The sequence below is a fragment of the Myodes glareolus genome, chromosome 9 (genome assembly GCF_982192425.1).
Source record: "Myodes glareolus chromosome 9, mMyoGla1.1, whole genome shotgun sequence".
NCBI classification, from domain to species: Eukaryota; Metazoa; Chordata; class Mammalia; order Rodentia; family Cricetidae; genus Myodes; species Myodes glareolus.
The window spans coordinates 49,185,180-49,186,220 of record NC_142034.1 but is presented as its reverse complement, the minus strand read 5'-3'; the positions used below and the strand labels follow the sequence as shown (position 1 = coordinate 49,186,220).

Genomic DNA, 1,041 nt, shown 5'->3' with positions numbered 1-1,041 from the left:
CAGAGATGTGTCCAAACACCCCTGTATAACCCATAGGATGGTGCTTTGAACATGTTGAAGAATATATACAGTCCACTTTATTCCCCCTTTCCAAAACAACCCTCATGTTAACCTCTGAATTGGCTTTCTTAGAAGTCTTCCCAGAGCCCCATGCATGTCCTTGTTCCTTAGGCTGTAGATGAAAGGGTTCATCATGGGGGTCACCACCGCATACATCACTGTGGCTACCGAGTCTTTCATGGAGTAAGTGTGTAGGGGCTGCAGATAAACCATACAAAGTGTCCCATAGAAGAGGGCCACCACAGCCAGATGGGATGCACAGGTGGAAAAGGCTTTGTACTTGCTAGAGGCTGAGGGAATTCTGAGAATAGCTCTGACAATCCAGATATAAGATAGGATCATGAATCCAAAAGGAGCAAGGAAGATGAAGCAGCCTGTGATAATCAGCACCATGTGATTGATGCGGGTGTCAGAGCAGGCAAGCCTGAGAAGGACGTACATTTCACAGAAGATGTAGTGAATTTTCCGAGACCCACAGAAGGTAACTTTGGTCATGAGGATGGTGTGGATGAGGCCATAGAGGATAGATAGGGCCCAGCATACGATAAGAAGCAAGATACAGAGCTTAGGGCTCATGGCGGTAGTATAATGGAGGGGACGGCAGATGGCCACATATCGATCATATGCCATTACAGCGAGGATGAGGTTGTCCAAGGCTACCAGAGACACCAGGAAGTAGAGCTGAGTCAGGCATCCTGTGTAGGAGATGGCTTTGTCCTGGGACTGAAGGTTCACCAGCATCTTGGGGATTGTGTTGGTGACGAAGAAGAGGTCAGTGAAGGAGAGGTTGGCCAGGAAGAAATACATGGGAGTGTGCAGGTGCGAGTCAGAGCCAATGGCCAGGATGATGAGCACATTCCCCACCACTGTGACCAGGTACATGGACAGGAAAGTCCCAAACAGGATGCGCTGATGCTCGGGAACCTCTGAGAGTCCCAGGAGTAGGAACTCAGAGTCTCCGCTCTGGTTGCTTCTATCCAT

The 1,041-nt window shown here is 49.2% G+C and overlaps 1 protein-coding gene across 1 annotated transcript; it reads right to left on the bottom strand.

Moving 5' to 3' along the window:
• Positions 1 to 102: 102 nt before the first annotated feature.
• LOC146893014 (olfactory receptor 1D2) lies at positions 103 to 1,041 on the bottom strand. The gene has a single exon (XM_085694426.2). It carries the CDS (start codon positions 1,039 to 1,041, stop codon positions 103 to 105), a length of 939 nt encoding a protein of 312 aa, XP_085550552.2.

Coding starts and splice junctions, on each gene's coding strand:
- LOC146893014 (XM_085694426.2), bottom strand. CDS start 1,041: ATGGATAGAAGCAACCAGAGCGGAGACTCTGAGTTCCTACTCCTGGGA.